Genomic DNA, 17,891 nt, shown 5'->3' on the forward strand with positions numbered 1-17,891 from the left:
TTTATTTTATAAATTTTTATTTCATTCTTCAAAAATGGCACAGAAACTTTCTCCCGTACATAAACATTTTGCCACCTTAAAGTTTTACAAAAATATAATTTCCTGAAAGACAATGGGTCGGAATATTATGTACAAATCAATGAACATTCTGTATACTTCTTCTTATAACGAAGATCAAACCGATATAGATGGCTTACATTAAAATGCAAGTATATACAATACTTAAAAAAAGTTTATCCAAAAAATTTAAACAAAATTTATTAAAAAAAAAACACCAAAAAAACATTCAACTCATGCGCGGATCTAGTGGAGGGGAAGGGGGGAGGGTCTGCCCCCCCCCCCCCCCCTCTGAAAAATAAACCTGAAATAATAAACGCACAGAGTAAATTTACCGAAAATAGGCCTCTGACCCCCTGGCAAACACAATTATCCCCCGGACCCCCCCCCCTACTCCCAGAAAACGCTAGATCCGCGTATGCAACCAACTCATCAATAATACAATAAATATTATGCATTGATTTTGTATAAAATAGACAGACAAGAGAATTACGTATATCATATGTAATCACAATATTGTAAAGAAGAAAAAAACCCAACAACAATGAAAACAAGACAAAGCAATATATGGTACATGTACATACCACAATCAGAGCGAACAGATATTAAAGGACATTTTGCCTAATATACTCTATATAAAATCTTATTGTTACAAGATTATATATAAATGTTAAAATGTGGCCCTCTCCAGCTTGTTTACCCCCCCCCCCCCCGTTCCCAACCACAGCCACACGTAATAAAATATAATTCTCTTCAATTGGACATGCTGAATCTCAAATTCCATGGAGCATTGAGTGTTTATATCAAAGAAGCAAGCAACACGTTCTTCTGAAAAACTACACACAATATTCATCCTCCTCTAGACGCATCATGACTCCTCGTTTCCTACAAAACACGGTAAAATTATGATAATATATAAAAAGTGGAGAGAGAGAGAGAGAGAGAGAGAGAGAGAGAGAGAGAGTATCTACCAATCAATGTTTTTCTATCCATTTTCGAATCACAAGGATCGTACGTTGTCATCTTAACAGAACTTTCGTTGACTACAAAGGTAAAATCCACAAATAAGTACATGTAAATAGATAAATTGAAATATTTACTCTTCAGTAGAGGGATAGTGATAGATATACTTACTGGTGTATACTAAGTGGGCTTTACAGTCCCTGGGGTTAGTGCATCGCTTTGCTGACCCTCGTCTCCAGGATCCAATCTTATTTCTGAGACAGCAGTAACAGATGACACATAACATCGCTGGAATGGCGATACCGGCAAAGACGAAGTAAACTGTATGGTCCTCTGGAATATTCACATGATTGGAAATTATTATTTTCCTGTTATCCCTCATGTGTATACATGCAGTTAATTACGGTGTAAGTATATATATATTTTTCCAATGACCCTACCTTCTTTGAGCTGTTTTCGCCTCCTTCTCCCATGCTCATCCATAGATAAACAGATATTGTGTTCATCCTCGCTGAACCTTTGTCAAAACGAAACAAGACTATTGAAAGCGCAATGCTAAAAAAGCAAGAATGAAGAAAGGAAAAAAATTTCAAGATTTGATCTTTCAAGTGTAACAATCAAAATATCTACCATTTAAGTGTAGCAATTAGTCATAGAGGAGGCTGTATCAGAAAATCGGAAGACGCACTTACCCTTGCAGACACTGTCCACAAATCGCGTCATTTCTTCCGTCACATTGTCTCACGGTAACTCTATTTTGAATCTCACAGGAAGTCGAGCAATTGACACAAAGATGATCTGTTTTGGGTCCAGAAAACTCATCAACCGAGCAAGGCGAGCAGGGCGGGCACATCGTAACGTCCCTGGACAGCATCTACTCACAAAAATCATTTTGAGCAATTGTTAAATTGGTCGTCGTTATGATACTTTTTTTTTCTTTAGCTAGCCTTTATTTTGGGGCCATGTCTGGCTTTGACCTACCTGTGAAATGCTGAGACCATTTCCCTCAGAACACGTACATTTTACACAGTCACCGTTGTGATAACGTTCTACACCTATTTTGCATTTGATTTGAGCACATTCTACATCGATGTAGGAAATCAGGTGCAAGAGAAGCAAAAAAGGTAAGAATTTAAGAATTCCCATTTCAAGTTTTGTTAGTACTTTTGATCCCAAACTCATAGTCAAGATATGGTTTGACAGAAAAATGTCATGCTCTTTGTTTATAAACAAAGCTCAAAAACGAATTTGAGTGGTCCAAAATAAAACATTTTTTTGCCTAATTTACTGTGTTGTCCAATGAGAATCTGATCATGCACATATCACGACACCGAGAATAACATTTGTTTACATAATAATAAATATAATGGCCATGCGCGGATCCAAGATTTATTTTTGGGGTAAGGGGGTCCGACGGATAATTGTTTACTTGCCAGGTAGGGTGGGTGTCCGAAGCCTATTTTCAGTAACTTTAGCAATATACAGAGGATACTCAAATAGTCCATATAACCAGTGGTTCTCCTGAATCGTTGTTTGGAGCATTAAGTAATCATTGATCTTTACTCCAGTTTTTTTCGTATCGTTGGCTCAGAAATTGCATTGTAGATTTTTTTTTATCAGAAGGTATTTATTTTTTTGGATTGAACTCAATAAATTTATCTAAATAAAATTTGTTTTTAACTGATCACGCACAGATCACGAATTAACAGAAAACGAAAGTAGAATAATTTCCTTCCCTTATTAATATTTACATATAAATAAAAAAGTTATAAATACCGATTTATAAATACGCACAGGTAATCGAAGAAAAAATCCAAGACAAGAAAACGAAACAAACTTGAATGTTTTCCGGATTGATTCTGTATTGTTGTTTATATTCTTAGACATACTGATAAGAACATGAATGTGGATTCAGTATATTAGACTTTTTTCAGTCCATCAACTGATCCATTGATTATTCAATATGTTGCACCTTAAAATTAATTGTCTGTGATTAAAGGTTTGTTCTGATTTATCTCTTTAAATCCATCATCTTCAATCCGTTGGACAGGAATGTTGACAACACTGATTTTAATTACTAAAGCAACAAATAGTCTCAATTTAAACATCACAAATATAAATTTTCTAAAACTCGACTCATAAACCTGTATTAAATTCAAAAGGATTTGTTAACAAACATTGCTATGAGTTTTCTCACTAGTACATTTTTTTTGCCCGAAACCTTGACGAAGTGGGTTCATTCGAACATAATACAGTTCCTGTATTTAACCTTTGTGGTTAATGAAATACTAAGTAATCTCTCGCCATCAGTTAGTTGAAGTATTAATTCGTTGATTTAAGGAATAAAAAAATCATTCTTTGAGTATTATGAGATATTTAATACGGTCGGGGGTGATCAAATCCATTTATCATTTATGATAAAGTTGATCACGCCTGACCGTATTTTATCATGCACTTCATAATACTCAAAGAATGATTCCCTATTACTTTTTTTTCAAATATAATGTTGAGGAATTGTATAATTGAATGATAAAGTCATCGTTGAACTGTATTGGATTATACAAAATAGATTTGTAATTTTATCAGACAAAGACATTGTAAAATGTAAATATTTGACACTATCTTTTTTTAAAAACAAACATTTTAAGAAAGTTAAGAACCTAATGTCATGATAGACACACTATATAAATAGTGCCTGTTTGGGAGGGTAACAGTTGAAATTGACACCCCGAGAAAACCATTGTCAACCGACGCGAAGCGGAGGTTGACAATGGTTTTCGAGGGGTGTCAATTTCAACTGTTATCCTCCCAAACAGGCACTATTTATTTTGTTATACTGAATGTCTTTTTTTAAAATTTTTAAGAAAATTTTACTGTTTTATATAGGAATAACGTGAATTCTACAGCGAACCGTACGCGCATAATTTTCGCGCATGTAACATTTTCGCGTCGGTTGACAATGGTTTTCTTGGGGTGTCAATTTCAACTGTTACCCTCCCAAACAGGCACTATTTATATAATATCATACAATTAGCCACCCATTCGTTAAAAGAAGCTAGAGTGATGGCTGATGAACTTAATCAAATAAGATAGTGATACCAACAGATTCACTCGAACCAAACAAAATAAACATTCAGTTCTAGTTCCTGCAAGAATTGAAAGATTAAAAACTTTCAAGGTTTTACGTTTATATAGGAGGTGAAAAAGAATTTTATAAATCTTTAGGTGCATATATCAACTTTGTGGCTTCATTTCCCATTTACCATACAGTGCGATTCGAACGTGTGGGGTTATCATAAAATCGATATCACTGTGCCTTTGATACAAATCTATGGGTGGCATATCTCTGCCCCTTGTGTGCAAGTTATTTTTCTTTCAAATATGTCGACATGCAAAGTAATTATATTGACATACAAGATAGTTATGTCAACATGCAACATAACTATGTTGACATGCAAAAAAAATGCAATTAAATAAGAGCTATCAAAAATCTCAATAATTTTCAGATATCGACCACATGTGACATCCAAGAGGCTAGATGCTACTTATCGACATGCAACTTAGTTATGTTCACATGCTACTTATATTTATGTCAACATGCACCTTAATTATGTTGACATGCAAGTTAGTTATGTTGACATGCAAGTTAGTTATGTTGACATGTAAGATAAATATGTTGATATGCAGCTTAGGTATGTTCACATGCGAGATTAATATGTTGACATGCAACTTATAATTGCATGTCAACATAACTAAGTTGCATGTTGACAGAAATATGTTGCATGTCAATATATTCATCTTATAAGTCAACATAACTAACTTGCATGTCGACATAGATACGTTGCATGTTGACATAAAGAAGTTGCATGTTGACATAAATATAAGTAGCATTTCAACATGTTTATCTCGAATGTTAACATAAATAAGTTGCATGTCGACATGAATAAGTAGCATCCAGCATCTTGGATGCCACATGTGGGCGATATTTGAGATTTCGTATAATTCCTTTTTATTGCAACTTTCTTGTCTGTCAACATAGTTATGTTGCATGTTGACATAAATATCTTGCATGTCAACATATTTATCTTGCATGTCGACATATTTGATAGAAAAATAACTTGCACACAAGGGGCAGAGATATGCCACCATACAAATCTTTATATCACGTACGCAACTTTTAAAATATTTGATGAAACGTTTTTTAAGAATTGGTTAAAGTAATAAAAACAATCAACGCGCTAAATTTTTAATACATTTATGTTTTCAAGACAATGTAATAAATCTGAAACGTTCAAGTATGTACACATAATCATCATTATTTATAGACTGTATAAAAGTAGAAATTATCTATAAATCTTTCATTCATTTATACAATCATGTACTAGTAACATGCAAGCAACAGAGAAACATCAGCGTGCGACAATCACTGAGTGTAGCGTCCCTCTTGTGATAGAAATTTATAACAATATACAATGATTTGATAATATTAAAACAATCTGCATTGATTCGGCATATATTGACAATATTTCTAGCTTGCCATTTTTTAATATTAAAAAAGCAAGCTGACAAGATGTGAGCATTGACACAGCTACATGTATGTCATTTATGGATGTCTCTTAAATATTCATATATTCCTGTAATACTAATCTTTATACTAGTATGGCAACCTCTTTAGAAGAGATGCATTTTGAAAACAAAATATATTGAAGACACTTCAATGTACTTAGCATCCGATTTGATCACAGAGCGTATTATATACGTTATACTCTGCATGGCAGTAATGAATGGCAGTAACCTATTAATATTTACACCAAAACAATCGTTATTTTAAATCTTTAGTTCAGTGATTTCAAAGCCGGGCCATTTAACTGTTCAGCATCTGATTTCACTGATGGGACCGGAAGAACTCGATGTACTAAGCTATATACATAAAAATAAGAAAATCGGTTATAAAAAGGGGGTTCCTAAAAATATAGATTTCCAGAGATAAAGGTGTAAAAGTTATATTATGCATCAGATTAACAAATCATAAAAATTTGCCTCAACAATTGGACTGAGTGTCACATAAAATAATATCACAGACTGTGAACATCTGAGCATTCCAAAAAGCCATATACAGTACAAACTGAGTGGCTTGTTGATAATTTCTCTCTACCCACTTCTGAAGGATTGCTAAATAATATTCAGAAACGTATCGTCCCTTAAGACTTTTTTTCTCTTGAAATATCGCGCCTCTGCTGATATCCAACAGCAAAAACGCGGGTTCAGGGTCCTGGTCAATCTTGGTGGCGATGGTCCGCAGTAGACTACCATCTCTGTTGACAACAGTAGTCTTCATTCTCTGGGTTATCTCTGGATCTAACTCTGGGTATACCGGTTCCCGACCAGCAAGAGTTACTGCGTCCATTTCCAGATCTGTACATAAAATATTTGCCAAACATGATCAAACGTAAGGTAGCACATACCATAGACCTGTATATACATGAATTCAAGAAGAAAAAAACGCCAAAACACAGATGATTTTGAGTTAAATGCAACCACAATATTGACAATTTAAAAGCAATATATGAGTTGTCTATCATTACTGCAGTACTTAAAAGTAGTACTCGTTTCCTGTTTGTTTTTTAATCAAATATAACGATCAGTTAAAGAAGGAACAATTAATTCATCAGCCAAGACTTTAATTTTTGCAGCACAATATTCAACGAATATTGACATTAACACAAATGAATTACCGTTTGCCAGGTTATTTTTCAACAAGGAGCCAGATGATCCATTAGAATTCACCGTTGAGTCTGATCCAAGATTTTCAGCTATCCAGTCCGAAATGTTACAAAATTTTGGAATACATTTGATAAGAACTAGTGCTATGGCAATAATCAATACAAGGGTAAGTATACAAAGAATGACTACGATCAGCTGACTTCCTGAAAACATAAAAAAAAATTGAATATCAGTAAAAAAGAAGAGTTTAATATAGTTGAAAGGATCTCTGTTACAACTGACTGTTTTCATTTTCTTTATACCGTTTGAGTGTGACGTGCTGTTGACGGATCCATTTTCCTGATCCTCTTTTCCATGAGATTCCACGAGAGTTGTTTTCCTGTTAATACTAATGGGCGGGGCTGTAGAAGACTGAGTGATGATTTTACCTACACATTCAGCTCGATCTAACTCGTTTGTGCACGGCATACACGATACATCCCCTGGTAATCTCTCAAAGTATCTACAGCAAGAAAAGAATGGTATTATGAAGCTATAAACTCGAAGAAAAGTATGTTATTATGAAGCCTTTGCTAAATAATGGACACTATTCCAAATACATAACGAAAAGGAATAATCAAATATCAGTAGGTCCATTGCTGCCTTACCCTTCTTTGCACTGTCCACAGTCAACATTGTTTGTCCCATCACAGGCTACTTTAGTCAGTCTTCTTCGTTCTTCGCAGGGTGTTGAGCACTCTAAACACAAAAAGCCTGTCCTGTCATTGCTGAATTCACCGGGGTTACAGCGTGTGCAGTTGGGACATTGTAGGGCACCGAGAACTTTGTCATTGGGAATATCCTTTTTAAATAAAATTAAACAAAGAAAGTAAGTACCTGCTTAACAAAAGTTGGAATACATGTACTTGAGATAAGAAGATGACTAATCTTTTTTCTTTCAATGCAGTTTAAGGGATAATTTCATATTACTTTGAAAATAAACTGTTTCACAAGAGATATAGCTCTAATTTAGCAATAGGCGACACCTTTTTCAACTTAATAATTTTAAAAAGTATTAACACAATTTTTAAAAAAAGTTTCAAACCAGGATGGTTCTTGAACTCGTTTAAATTTTGCCTACTGTTTCTAAATATACATGTGAGGTAACTATAAGGTTGACCAACCTCGCTGCCAGACAGCTGGGTCCCCTTTGGACACCTACAGCGGACACATCTACCTTTGCCCTCGGAGTACCGCCTCCTGCCTGCCTCACAAGGTGGTCTTTTAGTCAAAACAAGCCCCACAAATAGAATACTGAAGACGCACAGTGCTTGGATCAGAGTGGAGGATGTGCGCATCGTCAGAAAACCCTGAAAGTATTCATTGTTCATTAGTTATTTTTCCGCTCTTGTATAAATAAGCAATTTTATCATCGATATGTCTGTAGGGTATGCCTTAATTAGTGAGAATCGGTCTCTGTTGTCAATTCGCAAGTAAATATATATTATCAAAGCAAATCAAACTTAAAGTACCGGAACTTTTGTTACAGACATTTTCAGATAAATACATTTATAAGCACGCATATTATGATTTTTTTTTTCATTTTCACTGATTACTTTTCTGAATTAATCAATGAAATTCCTCTGAAAGTCGCTGGCATTTTGCCAATTTAAAAGTACGCCAAGTACATTGAATACGCCGAGAATGTAATGTAAGCTTTGGAACTGACTGCCCTTTTATTTTGTAACAAAATACAAATTTCTTTCTCTGTAAATATGCCTTTATCGATATACATTTTCATAAATAAATGACACAAGTTATTCATCAATGTATTTCGAGGTGATAAATCCCCTTTCAGTATCTCACGAAAATGCGATGTTTTTTCCCTTAAATATCAATATACAATAAAACAACTGTTAACACTCATATAAAGTACATGTATATTAACCGAATTTAAACATATTGTCTGTCAAACATAAACTTCATTCCTTAGACTGCATACCATTGGCTCTAAGCCAAGTAAGTAAGTCACGAGCTATGTGAAAATAGTTGTTAATTTATAAAAATGACGGCAGAAAAATAAGAAAATAGAAGATCAAATTATACTTACATATCTGTGCTGACATACAAATCAACGTTTTGGATAATTAGATCCCTTGGTGTTAAGAAATAGCACGAAACATGAAGGACGGCTTCACTGTTTATGTTTTACGCACTTTTACGCATCCTTTCACATGTTTAAATGACAAAGCATGAACTTCGAACCTTTAGCTCGTCTGTTGATTTAAAGTAAGACATTACGACCAAAATTCAAGTTTGAATAAGTTCAGATTGGAGAGAGTAAATTCATTAAATGATATGTAAAAAATAAAAGGAAAACACCGAATGTAAGGTTAGATTGAGATCACATTGAATTTGCATATATTAAATAGGCCTATATGTTAAAATCTAGGACTTCGCGTTGCATTGTGGGTAAAGATCCCCCCATATATAAGATTGTTCCATGTATTGATATTGTTACAAATAAAATTCACCTTAAGATTGATTATATAATCTAAGATTTAAAAAAATTCAAAAATCCAAAATTACTAAACGGTAACAAATAACAGTAGAATTCCTCCCTTCCCACTACCAGACGCATTGACCCTATTCGATCACGAGACTACTGTTTACAAACACTGCAAGTTATTTTTAAAATTCTTCACAATCACTTTACGCTAAATTGAAACGATATGTAGATATTGAATATGACCATACCATCTCTTTTTTTTCTTCTTCCAAAACAAACATAACAAGGTCGTAAAATTAGTTGATTGTAGAAACATGAAAATTTCAATATGTCTTTCAAAAAGACAAAATATCTGTACTTATTAAATCATTACATAGACTAGGAGGTCAAGCATTCACAAACATTGAACCATGCAAAAGAAACGTATTAACAAGATAAAACTTGAGGAGGCTGTATGGGGGGATAGCTACCAGGCCAGCCTTAAACCTAATAAATACGGTATTTTGCAATCAAATTAAAATTAGACTTGTAATTCAGCTCCTCTACGATACGCTATAGTCTAATTTTCTAGTCTAATTAAAGTCTAATTTTAAAGCAATATGAGCTGCAATTTTCATGCTCAAATTTTTTCTCTCACAAAAATGGCATTTTCTACTAAAATGATAAAAAAAAATCATGGTATATTAATTTCTGTTAGCCTTATTTTTGTTGGAAAAGCTGTTAAGAAACCTTAATTGAAGCAAACTTGAATTATTGTCGTTCTGTACAAAAATTGAACTGCTATATATTCCTTAGAAGAGAAATCTTTCTTCGATTGTTTAAAATCTTATTATCATAAAAATTTAAGTTACATGCAGACTTATTATTCTAGCAGGCTTTTCCAGCAAAATAAAATTCTAAGAAATACAGCTCATATTGCTTTAATTAGATTGCGGTATTTTGGTAACAAACTATTATTTAGTAGAGAAAGAATCCAAATATTTTGGTTTTGATTTTTTAAAACTCTTTTTTTATATCTCTAAACAAATTAATTCCCAGCAGGCATTTCAACGTTGTATCAACGTTGAAACAACGTCACCCTTTAACGTTGAAATGACGTTGAAAATTGGTTGAATATGAAAGTTGAATGGACGTTGAAATTTCGACGTTGATTCAACGTTAAATTCTGACATTGTTTCAACCTTGATTCAATGTCTTCTGACGTTTATCCAATATCTAAATTTGGTTGAAATATGGCTGAAATTTCGTCTTTTAACTCTTCGTATAATGATAGCTTCTAAACTACATGTATATAACCCAAGTGGTTTAAATTATTATACAACAGCTCAGATTATTTTATACACAACAAGTCATCAAACGTAAGAAAATACTTAATTTATTTAGGAATTAAATTTCCTCACAATAGTCTCTAATTAGTCAATAAGGAGCAACAAGTTCACCATAACACAGATGATACACATTTCAAAAGTTGGTTTGAATCACAAGAGTCGTCTTTTGTCCTAAACAATAATTCATTGATTTTCCTCCTGTCTCATCCATCGAGTTTCCTGACATATAATCATGGGACTCTCAATTTTGCTTCGATATACGCTCGGGATTCCCGAACATCATCTGCAAAAACAGAATGTGTGCACTCAATAATTTAATGTTAACTCCTTTGATCAGTCCAAATGTCGTTTTTTTTAACCAAAACATTGTAATATTACAACAAATCACATATGCAAGGAACACATGTACATACATTATGTGATCAATGCAATAATGCATGTGTTTAAATTCCTTCACATTTTTTAAAATCAATTGATGTTATTAATAAGTTTAAACATGACTTACTTTACTGTTGCAATGGGTCTCGGGTGCGTTCGCCCTATCCACATGTTCGCCTTAGTCCGTTCGCTCTAGGTCCGTTCGCTCTAATTATCGTTCGCCCAAATTATCGTTCGCCTTAAACCTCGTTCGCTCCTTATATATTATAAGTTATTTCATTAACTTTTAACTTTAAACTTATTCACTTTATTCGTATATTCAACGTTTTTCCTTCATCAAAAAAGAAGAAGACGTAATTGGTATACTTGTAAGATTTTATTGCCGTAAATTGTCGATAACCGTCTTCTTGTTTTTATAATGATTCGCTTGTTGTTTTTTAACCAATTAAAGAATTTGAGACTTAAATTGTCTCATTCAGAAGCTTAGCAGATGATTATCACCTATTATACATGTATCTTTGGAAATTTACACATTTACACATTCCTTTGATCTCTAAATTTATGAGATATATACGGATATGGAACATGAAACTGTATCAAACTACTGTCAACTATGGCAGAGGTCAACCCCCCGTGCATCTCCTGTGGCAGAGAAGACGTAAAAAGAGCTAAGACCTAAAAAATTAAAATAAATCAATTAACAAGTTTTCGTAACAATAGAATGTCACCGTCAGTAAAATGATGATTATTATCAGAGACATAAATAACATGTTATTTATGTCTCTGTTATTATGTAGAAGTGGAAAGGGTGGTATTGTTTTCATTAATCATATATCTATCTTTCAAAATGTTTAAATTGACCAGAATACACAAAAATATATAAATAAATTAATCCTATATAAAATTAAGGCGAACGGACCCAGTGCGAACGGCGTCAAGAGCGAACGGACCTAGGGCGAACGAAAACTAGAGCGAACGGCGTCAAGGGCGAACGCGTTTTAGAGCGAACGAACAGCCAATCGTTGCAATGATAAAATCCAAATCATTTTGCCTCAGTTTCACACCTTCAAATTCAAAATGTGCTCTCGCTCTCCACAGCTTGTTAACGTTTGCGCCAGTAATTTGATACTAATTGGCCAGCTCGTTTCAAGTAGTGCAGATTTGTCGAGGTGATACGCTAATAGCTAACGCACCCTCACTGACAATTTACAACTCTAGGCCATTTGGTTTATATTTTTTAATGTATTTTGTAAAAATGGCATTGTTTTAAAGATTTGTAAGTACAAAGATCGATAATTGCATGTACAGTCTTAATCTAGGGAAATGTATGGCACGCCAAATTCACAAAAATGAGCTAAACATAGTTTAACAGTCGATAAACTAGGTTTATCAGCTGTTAACTATAGATTACGGATCCTAAATTATAGTTAATGATTCGTTAACTATAGTTTACATCTGTGAAACTATATTTCACTATAGTTAAGAGTTGTTATTATAGTTTCACAAATCGTGAAATTACTGAAACAAATGTCGAAATCGAGATCATTTATCCCATTCTGTTTACTGGAGCTGAGTAATAAGCGCTTCCGGTTTATCACTCCCTTTCGATCCTCGTTGATCACGTGGGTTGTGATAGTATATAAGCGGCTACAACGGAGGTTGTAAGGCAGTTGCAGTCTGAAGCTGAAAGTGTTCACTTCGTAATAGGTGAGAACAAACCCTTGATATTAGGATAAGTCTTATGTGCCTGAATAAGGCTTTCGAGACTTAAGTTGTTATTATATTAGCTTGTGATAGCTGTTAGGGTTAATAGAAAGCGCGCGCGCTCCATAATAGAGTGGGATATTGTAAATATTATTGATTAAAATATTTGATTGAGAAAGTTATAGTTTACTTACATATTTCTTAAATTGCTCAGGCAGAGCAGCCGAATACCTGAACCCAGAAACGTTACATAAATTTGGTGGCAGCGTCGGGATTCGGCAAAAGAAATAATCTATACTAATAATTTTAAATCAGTATTTACAATGGAGGAAATAGTAGATGAAGAAATTTCATTTTTGGAGAGCAGTTGCGAGCGATTGCGCAAGGAGATAGAGAGATACTCAACACCGTTAGATAGACGAGCGCAAGCGCGCGATTCGGGCATAGCGACTTTGGTTGGTGCGATCGGGGACCAGAGTCATGCAACTGATGATACAGTGGTACTGCAGGGAAATGAGCAAAGTGGAAACATTGTTGAAGGAGTATCCAATGAACATGTTACATTGCGATCAGCGAGAGCGCAAAACAGAAATGGCAGAAGTGAAACAGAACTTGCGGATGCGCTGTATAATTACAGCTTAAGGAATGATGAACATCCAGTTATGGTGAGCCCACAGCGGAGAGCGCGAGCGCCGTCGATTGTGAATGCTTCTGCTTTATTAGCGAATGCGCCAAATGATCGACAAAGAGATTTTCATAACAGCGCACAGACGCATAGCCTGGGAGCTGGAACCAGAAATTTGATAAATGAAAATCGACTACGAGAGGAATTTGACCACGGTAATAAAGGTTCAAGGTGTAACATCAAACAAGCGACATTTGATGGAAGTAATTCTTGGCTTGACTATAAGTCCCATTTTGATGCATGCGCTACTATAAACAATTGGTCGGAAAAAGAGAAAGGCCTGTATTTAGCTGTATCACTAAGAGGGACAGCTCAGGGCGTACTGGGAAATGTTTCGAAAGAAACAGGGCAGCATTATGACTTGTTGGTAAAAGCTCTTGAAGAACGATTTGCTCCACCCAATCAGACCGAACTTTACCGGGCGCAGTTAAAGGAGAGAAAACAAAGAGCGTCTGAGACCCTGTCCGAGCTAGGACAGGCCATCCGTAGATTGACGTGCGTTGCTTATCCTACGGCGACAGCGGAATTAAGGGAGACGCTTGGTAAGGACGCATTCATTGATGCACTAGTAAATTCGGTTATGCGCTTGCGCATTTAACAGAATAGGCCTGAAAACTTAAATGATGCAGTCCGACTTGCTGTAGAACTACATGTAGATGCATACTATAGAACAGAAAGGCGAGGTGATTTGCGGATGGTTGAGGGTAAGGAACGCGAGTGCGATCAACCCGCACAATCAACAGAGCTTATTGAATTAATGGCGAGGATGCAAACCCAGTTAGATAACTTGGAAAAACAGGTCCAAGATCAGAATTTTCGGAGGAGACGAACATTACAGTTGCCAGTCAGAAACACAAATGATGGGGTGACTTGCTATTACTGCAAGGAAAAGGGACACATTCGTAGAAATTGTCCGAAACTTAAAGATATAGAAACAAACAGAAACAGTAATGCATCAGCGAAGAAAGGTGGCAATGCGCGGCGGATTCGTAGTGAGCGCAGGAGGAAGCAGCGCTATGCGCAAGGACATGTTGGTGGAAGCACCATGATAAACGAATCTGGTATTTTTGTTGAAGCTGATATACATGGAGTACGGTCAAAAATGTTGATTGATACAGGTTCATCATTGACGTTGATCTCAAAAAGGGTGCATGATATCATTTCAGCAGAAAAACGCCCAGCACTAGAGGAGAGTGGACAGAAAGTTTTGAACGCAAGTGGAAACCCACTTTCTCTATATGGAAAAGCAGAATATCATATCAAAATTGGGAAGACTGAAGCATTTATCCCAGCAATGGTTACAGATGTTACGGTCGATGGAATCCTTGGTCTAGATTTTCTGAAAAAAGGCAAGGGTATTATAGATCTCAACTCTAATACAATACGACTTAACAATGAGGAATATCGCATTTCTTGTGAGGGGACCCTGGGTTGTTTTCGTGTTGTTGCGGCCGACGATATTTGTATCCCTCCTAGGAGTGAAATGATTGTAGAGGCTAAAGTTCCAGGACAGAATACATTTGGAGCCTCAGACTATATTGTCTAGCCAGAAGAGAGATTTCTTGAGAAGGGGCGTGCTTTCGTAGGTAGGACATTGGTTAAGGGCAGTGAAACGGTGCCTGTATGTCTGATGAATGTTACAGACGTTGCTCAGCAAATATACAAGGGGACTTTGCTGGCAAAGATGACTGCTGCTGATGAAGAGAATCCACAAGAAACAGCGGTAGTAAATAGTTCAAAACTACGACCTGATTTGCGAGAATTGCTTGATCGATGTAAGGAAAATCTATCTAATGCACAAGCTATGCAAGCCGATAAATTCCTTCAAAGGTATCAGCACTTGTTTGCTTCTTCGAACTTTGATTTAGGTCGAACCTCAGTAGTTAAACACAAAATCAACACTGGGCCTATAGAGAAACCAATTAAACAAGGGGCACGAAGAATTCCTTTGCATCTAATGCAAGAAGTTGATAAACAGGTGAACGAAATGTTGGAGAAAGGGGTAATTGAACCCTCTAATAGCCCCTGGGCTTCACCTGTGGTTCTTGTGCGCAAGAAAGATGGGTCGATGCACTTCTGCATAGATTATAGACGACTCAATGAAGTCACAGTTAAGGACGCGTATCCCCTTCCAAACATAGAAGAAGCAGTTGATCATCTGTCAGGACATGCTTTATTCTCTACGCTTGACCTCAACAGCGGCTAATGGCAGGTTGCAATGGAAGAGGATGACAAGAGTAAAACAGCCTTTGTAACGCGCAAAGGTTTATTCCAGTTCAAGGTAATGCCTTTTGGTCTTACCTGTGCGCCTGGGACATTTGAACGCTTAATGGAGACGGTCCTTGCAGGTCTACAATGGGACAAATGTCTTGTATATCTCGATGATATTATAGTTATTGGTAAGTCATTCGACGATATGCTTTGCAACCTTGAAAGGGTATTTGATAGACTGCTGAGAGCGGGGCTTAAATTAAAAGCAAGAAAGTGCAATCTGTTTGCCACTAAGGTCTCGTATCTAGGGCATATCATTTCACAAGAGGGCATTGCAACAGACCCGGAAAAAATCAAAGCAGTTGCGGAGTGGCCAGTTCCGTCTTCTGTGTCTGAGGTCCGCTCCTTTCTAGGATTGTGCAGCTACTATAGGCGATTTATCAGGGACTTTGCTTCAGAAGCAAAACCGTTGCACCGCTTGACAGAGAAAGGGCGCAAGTTTCAATGGACAAAGGAGACACATGATGCTTTTGAAACACTTCGAAACAGGCTGATTTCTGCACCAATATTATCACTGCCAGACATATCTATAGGCGCAGTGCTTTCTCAAGAAATAAATGGAAAGGAGCGCGTGATAGCTTATGCAAGTCGCACACTGACAAAAGCCGAAAAACGATATTGTGTGACTCGAAAAGAGTTATTGGCTGTAGTGCACTTTATTAAACACTACCGCCATTATCTGTACGGCAGACGGTTCCTACTAAGAACAGACCATGGATCGCTTAGGTGGTTGCTTAAATTCAAGAATCCAGAGGGCCAGTTGGCAAGATGGCTCGAGGTCATTAGCACGTATGACATGACGATTGAGCACCGCCCAGGTAAGAAACATGGAAATGCGGACGCGCTTAGTAGGATACCCTGCAATCAATGTGGATATGTCCCTACTTTGGAAGATTCGCCTCTTCCATCAGTGAAAACTTTGCAAGCGTTTCCAAAACTCGATAAAGAGTACTTTGAAGCAGAAAATGGAAATCTACTGGAAGCGCAAGGAGGTAACAAAGATATTCAGCTAGTGCGCCAGTGGGTCGAAAATGGCAGACGACCAGCATTTTCTGATGTGACACAATATGGTTATGTAGTGAAGTCACTATGGAACCAATTTGAGAGACTGAGCATTCAAAATGGATTCTTAGTACGGCGATGGATTTTGCTTCCTTCAAACCGAAAGACATTTCAAGTCATAATACCTGACTCAGAGAGGAGGAATGTACTAAAGATGTGCCATGATAATAAAACATCAGGTCATCTTGGTGTTACGAAAACATTGGCCAGAATTAGACAGAGGTATTATTGGCCGGGGTTACAACAGGACGTCCATCAGTACATAGCAGGCTGTGATGCTTGTAGTAGACGAAAGAATCCAATCCCTAAGCGTCGGGCACCAATGCAGATTCTAGCATCTGGTGTGCCAATGGAAAGATTGGCCTCTGATATTTTGTGCGAATTACCCGAAACAGACAGGGGGAATCGTCATATTCTCGTCGTCGCAGATTATTTCACGAAATGGACGGAGGCGTTTGCTCTACCGAATATGGAGGCAGAAACTATCGCCCGCACAATCATGGAGCAGGTGATAGTAAGATTTGGCGTACCCTCTGTTATCCATTCAGATCAGGGGCGCCAGTATGAAAGCAAGCTATTTATGGAGATGTGTCGGTTGTTGGGAATAACAAAAACCAGGACTACCCCATATCATCCTAAATCGGATGGGATGGTTGAGCGCTTCAACCGAACGCTGATATCAATGTTGAGCACTTATGTTCAAGAAAATCAAAAGGATTGGGACTTGCATCTTCCCTATATCCTTATGGCGTACCGCTCAACAGTACATGAGAGTACCAACTTTTCTCCAAATATGCTAATGCTTGGAAGAGAGGCAACAACACCTCTAGATTTAATGTTTGAAATGCCAACAGAGATGAAAGACATTCCAGCGCATCAATGGGTCTGGGTTTTGCGCGAGTGCTTAGAAAACGCGCATGCAGTTGTGAGAGAACATATGCCAGGTGAGATGCTTCGACAGAAAAAGTATCATGATACTAAGGTGTCTTGGTCTTCATTCGAGACAGGAGATATGGTTTATGTATACTTTCCGGTAAGGAAGAGTGGATGCTGTCCAAAGTTATCATCTTTTTGGAGAGGGCCTTTCGAAGTACAGAATAAAGTGTCTGATGTTCTTTACACGGTTGCATGCGGGTCTCGCGGGAAGAACACAGTAATACATTGTGATAGAATGAGAAGATGTCAACCTCAGATCCTTCAGGGAGAAACTGAGGAAGATCTGGTTGGGAAA

General features: G+C 36.6%; 2 protein-coding genes and 1 long non-coding RNA gene across 4 annotated transcripts; all 3 read right to left on the bottom strand.

Annotated features, from left to right (window-relative positions):
- LOC105338379 (tumor necrosis factor receptor superfamily member 19) lies at nucleotides 1-2,296 on the bottom strand. 2 transcript variants are annotated; one of them, XM_011443467.4, is made up of 6 exons: nucleotides 2,002-2,287; nucleotides 1,713-1,894; nucleotides 1,461-1,537; nucleotides 1,192-1,353; nucleotides 1,029-1,100; nucleotides 1-942 (listed from the first exon to the last, which is right to left on the bottom strand). In XM_011443467.4, exons 1-6 carry the CDS (start codon nucleotides 2,200-2,202, stop codon nucleotides 926-928), a joined length of 711 nt encoding a protein of 236 aa, XP_011441769.3. In that variant the 5' UTR covers nucleotides 2,203-2,287; the 3' UTR covers nucleotides 1-925. The 2 variants fall into 2 exon arrangements, with proteins under 2 accessions (XP_011441769.3, XP_065936241.1); XM_066080169.1 differs by lacking the exon at nucleotides 1,029-1,100 and having other exon boundaries at nucleotides 2,002-2,296.
- A 2,957-nt stretch (nucleotides 2,297-5,253) lies between these two features.
- Nucleotides 5,254-8,972, bottom strand: LOC105338375 (uncharacterized). The gene is made up of 6 exons (XM_066080170.1): nucleotides 8,834-8,972; nucleotides 7,908-8,093; nucleotides 7,392-7,585; nucleotides 7,047-7,246; nucleotides 6,756-6,947; nucleotides 5,254-6,435 (listed from the first exon to the last, which is right to left on the bottom strand). Exons 2-6 carry the CDS (start codon nucleotides 8,079-8,081, stop codon nucleotides 6,062-6,064), a joined length of 1,134 nt encoding a protein of 377 aa, XP_065936242.1. The 5' UTR covers nucleotides 8,082-8,093; nucleotides 8,834-8,972; the 3' UTR covers nucleotides 5,254-6,061.
- A 1,619-nt stretch (nucleotides 8,973-10,591) lies between these two features.
- Nucleotides 10,592-11,565, bottom strand: LOC136274062 (uncharacterized). The gene is made up of 2 exons (XR_010712346.1): nucleotides 11,066-11,565; nucleotides 10,592-10,843 (listed from the first exon to the last, which is right to left on the bottom strand). It is a non-coding gene; the product is annotated as an uncharacterized lncRNA (long non-coding RNA).
- Nucleotides 11,566-17,891: the final 6,326 nt, after the last annotated feature.

Source organism: Magallana gigas, chromosome 3, assembly GCF_963853765.1.
Source record: "Magallana gigas chromosome 3, xbMagGiga1.1, whole genome shotgun sequence".
Classification (NCBI taxonomy): Eukaryota; Metazoa; Mollusca; class Bivalvia; order Ostreida; family Ostreidae; genus Magallana; species Magallana gigas.